This window comes from Otolemur garnettii, unplaced genomic scaffold, assembly GCF_000181295.1.
Source record: "Otolemur garnettii isolate 467f Iridium unplaced genomic scaffold, OtoGar3 scaffold00076, whole genome shotgun sequence".
Lineage (NCBI taxonomy): Eukaryota > Metazoa > Chordata > Mammalia > Primates > Galagidae > Otolemur > Otolemur garnettii.
In genome coordinates, this window is record NW_003852471.1 from 2,982,851 (window position 1) to 2,987,136 (window position 4,286).

The window sequence follows — 4,286 nt, forward strand, 5'->3', positions numbered from 1 at the left end:
TAAGTAAAAAAGGATTCAAGGTAGTGATGTGCTGGTAACTGTTTAGCACCCAGCTATTGAGTGGGAAGAAGCATTTGTTGATTTCTGTGGTGTACATAGTTCACCATGGCCAAGTTCAAACTACCAATAAGACTCTAACTCACAAAATTCCTGAAAATGTGAACCATCACTTTTCACAAGTCTGTAGGCATCTACTTCAAGGGACCTCTGATGCAATCTAAGTTCAGTTTTTTGCTTTTTTTTTTTTTTTCCAAGTCTGGAGAAAAATGGAATCACACCAAGTCATTAATGAAAATAGTTGAGTCTAATTTTATATGTATGTTTTTGTTTACATTTTGTAAAGATTGCTTTAAACAGAATATTTTTAAAAAAGACTTTTGAAATGTTTGAACAGGTTTAAAAGATAAGAATCAATGAGTAAAGCAATATCTTTCTCTAACTTTTTCATAAGAGGGTTGATTTCTGTTGAAAATTAATTGAATAAAAGAGGGTGCTAAAGTCATAAAGAAGAAGTTAGGTCCCGGTTAGAGCAATAGTTCTCAAGATGCGGGTCTGTGGGCAGCAGCAATAGCATCATCTGAAGATATAGTAGAAATTAAGTTCATAGTTTCCCACCCCAGATCTCCCAAATCAGAAACTCTGAAAATGAGGCCCAGCAATTGGTGTTCACAATGTCCTCCAGGGAACACTCATGCACATAAAAGTCTAGGGATGATTCCTCTAAAAACATGGTTCTTACATCTCTGTGTGCCCAAGACTCTCTGGAGGAATTTGTGAAAATGCAGATTCCCGTCCCCTGTGCCCACCTGCTGAATCAGAACCCCTAGGGACTAAGTTTAGCAACAGCACTGATTTATTTTATGTCACTTTATTTATTTATTTATAGTGGCTGGAGTTCCCAACATGGAATCATTAGCAGGAACAAAAAGAAACACTATTCTTATAAAAATGTTCAAGTCTCCACAAAATTAAAACAAAGCATATGATAAATCCCAATGAAATTATCACTTAGCTTACATAAATATCAACATTTTGCTTATCTTATTTCTTACAATAGCCCCCACTTTATTTTCTAGTTTGTTTACCATGGGAGGATTTTAAGGGAATATTTTAAGCCAAGGACGTCCTGTCATCTGACCAGCAAATCTTTTGGAATGTATCTCTAACAGATAGGAGCCCTTTCTTTTTCATTATCAATTGTCATCATTCAGCGTCTTAGTCCATTTTATGTTGCTATAAAGGAATCCTTGAGGCAAGGTAGTTTATATAGAAAAGAGGTTGATTTGGCTTGAGGTTCTGTAGCCTATGCAAAGAGCCTGCTGCCGGCATCTGCTCATCTGGTGGGAGCTTCTGTGCTAAATGAAAAAGGGTGGAAAATGTCAAAGGGGGAAGTTGTGATATGTGAAGAGAGACCAGCCCCAAGGTGTACCCTGAATGTATGACAACCGACTCTCCAGGAAACTAATCTATGACCCCAGAACCAGTTCAGCCTGGAGAGAATGAGAACTCACCAGGCCATTCATGAGGGAATGACCGGAAGACCTCCCACGAGGCCCCACATCCACACGGGGGATTAGATTTCAACATGAGACTTGGCGGGGGGCAGACAAGCTGCATCCTAACCACAGTGTATGTGAATAAAATTAATAACAATTCCTGAATACCTTTATCACAGAAATACAAAAATGTGTCTTTTGCAGTTGGGCCTTGCATTGCATTTCTTTAGAACATGCCCCTTTAAAGTCTCTTTTATTCTTTAAAGCTAGTTTCCATTGGAAAAGGCCAGATCATGCACCCTTAGTTATCGTCCACCTCTGGACTTGGCTGAATGCATCCTCATGACTTTGTTTACAGTAGCCTGATAGATTGTCCAGAAACTTGGGTCCACTTCGGGCTCACTTGTTTCGGCAAAAATGCTTTAGGGGTGGCACTTTGTACTTTCTGCTGATCCTATCAGGAGGCGCTCAAGGTCTGCTCCTAACACTTCATCATACTAAGTTGATCAATGGGCACCGGCACCTTTAGAGTAATTCATTCAGTACAAAGTGATAGACTAGGGCAGGGATCCCGCCTCCTTTGAATAGAGACTGGTACTTACAGACCAGTGACCGCCTGAGGATACTCACTCTGCTAGGCTTTTTCAATGAGCAGAGGCAGGATAGACATTTTTTAGGAAGGAAAACAATTCGTTCTCACTAATATTTCCAATTCTAATTTAAGATTGTTGAATATCTATTTGACTTTTACGTTGATGACATGAATTTCAAGCCAGTGGTATCAATACTGTTACTGCCCACAGAAAGATTACCAAATGTGGCTGAGACTTTTAATCTCAGGAGACATATAGTCAAACATGCTGTGTTTTAAAATTATTTGAAAGATTTCTTTTCTCTGTGTGATTAAGCCACCAACCCAGTATACTACCAGATTTGTTTTGGTTTGTTTTACATTTGGAGGGATTACTTGTGCATCTTTAATTTATAAAATATTTATTTACATGATTCCAAAAATAAAAACTATAAAACAAGGTAAGTTCAGAGATATCGGCTCTCCATTTGTGTGTCCTCAGCTTCAATATTTTAATTAAGTAAATATGTATACATAATGTTAATAAAAAGTAGCATTTGTCCTGGAGATCCCGTCATGTCAGTAGACAAGACCCCCTTCATTCCTTTTTACATCTGCATAGTTACCACATTATGTAGACATGCCACAGTTCCTTCTATCACTCTCCCATTAAGGGATATGTGCCTTATTTCCAGGTTTTTGCCATAAGAAATTATGTCACAATGAATAGCCATGTATATATATGCCATTTTGTACTTGTGCCAGTGTACCTGTGGAGATTGCCATATTCTTAGAAGAGGGATAACTGGGTCAAAGGTTAAATATATGCATAATTTTTATAGATACTAACTGCCAAACAACTCCCTCCAAATGTACCATTTTGAATTCCCAAAGGCAATGTATGATCAGTAAGCAGTGGTACCCTAGTGCAGTTGTTTGTTTCTTTCTTTCTTTCTTTGCGGTTTTTGGCCAGGACTGGGTTTGAACCCACCACCTCTGGCATATGGGGCCGGCGCCTACTCCTTTGAGCCACAGGTATTGCCCTCTCAGTGTAGTTTTAATTACATTTCTCTGTTATACACATGAGGTGAAAGGCCATTGGCCAAAGGACAAAAGGTGACATTTTGTTTCTTGCAAATAACCTGTTCTGATCCCTAACCCATTTTCTATATGGTGTTTTTTAGGGAGGGGCAACATTTTTTCTAATGTAATCAAATTTACTAAACTATTCCCTTAAAGTTTAGACATTTTTTTATTTATAGTCAGGAACATTTCTCCTACTCTTGGTGTATAGAGAAATTCATTTATATTTTCTTATAGTTCTTTTTTATACCCCAGAATTTCAAATAAACTCCTGAAAAAATTACTACGCACACCAAACTGCTAACTTATGGTCCAAGTTTATAAAGTGATGTCAAACATTGCAGTTATTTAATGAAACACATTTAATAATCAGTCATGTTCATGTCTTTCTGAATTCTTCTAAATGATGTCAATCTGATGTCTTCTTGCCTGAATGACAAAATGTTCCATTAGTCAAATGGAAAAGATTATTTCTGGAGTAATTGACACTGTGAACAAGCATATTCAGTTACTCAAACCGTTACCTTTTTAAGAGAAGACAACATAAACCATAATGACACAGCCCACAATCCAGCCGATCAGGAGAAGAATAGGCACCAGAAGGTGTGAATATGTAGACACCGCTTAAAAATGAACAAAAGAAAACAGGTTGGGTAGGTAGGTCATTTTGATATTAAATTTTTTGAGTAATTTTCCGAATCAAGAAGATAAAAGGCATCTGGCAATATAAAATATATGTAGGTATATATTCTCTAGTCAGACCCATACATAATTGTTTTTCCTTTTCTACAAAGGATACTTGTAATTAAGTCATAAACCCTTGGTGTTGGAACAGAAGACCTGGGTTCAAACCATGGATCTTCCTTTTATAGTTATGTGACCTTGGGCAATTCTGAGCTTGAACTTCCTCATTTGTAAAACATGGCTAATGAAACATGTGATATCTACCTCCTGGGGTTGTTGTGAAGGTCAGATGATATATGAGCAAACCCCCCACCTGATGTTGTCTATTTAGTGTATAAGGACACAGCCCCTAGAACATCTGTACACACAAAAACAATCTAATATAATTCTGAGGTCGCTCCAACCAAACTAAGTTATCATTACATAGAGAAAGGTATTGAGCCTTGTCCCTG

At 37.6% G+C, this 4,286-nt stretch overlaps 1 protein-coding gene across 1 annotated transcript in view; it reads right to left on the bottom strand.

Annotated features, from left to right (window-relative positions):
- Positions 1-3,419: 3,419 nt before the first annotated feature.
- The window catches only part of LOC105887374 (sarcoplasmic/endoplasmic reticulum calcium ATPase regulator DWORF), a 3,558-nt gene continuing 2,691 nt past the window's right edge, over positions 3,420-4,286 (bottom strand). The window contains exons 2-3 of the mRNA XM_023515685.1: positions 3,675-3,773; positions 3,420-3,579 (exon numbers count right to left, since the gene is read on the bottom strand). Of these exons, the coding sequence (XP_023371453.1) occupies positions 3,679-3,773 (95 nt within the window). The 3' untranslated portion in view covers positions 3,420-3,579; positions 3,675-3,678. The remainder of the gene's footprint in view (positions 3,580-3,674; positions 3,774-4,286) is intronic.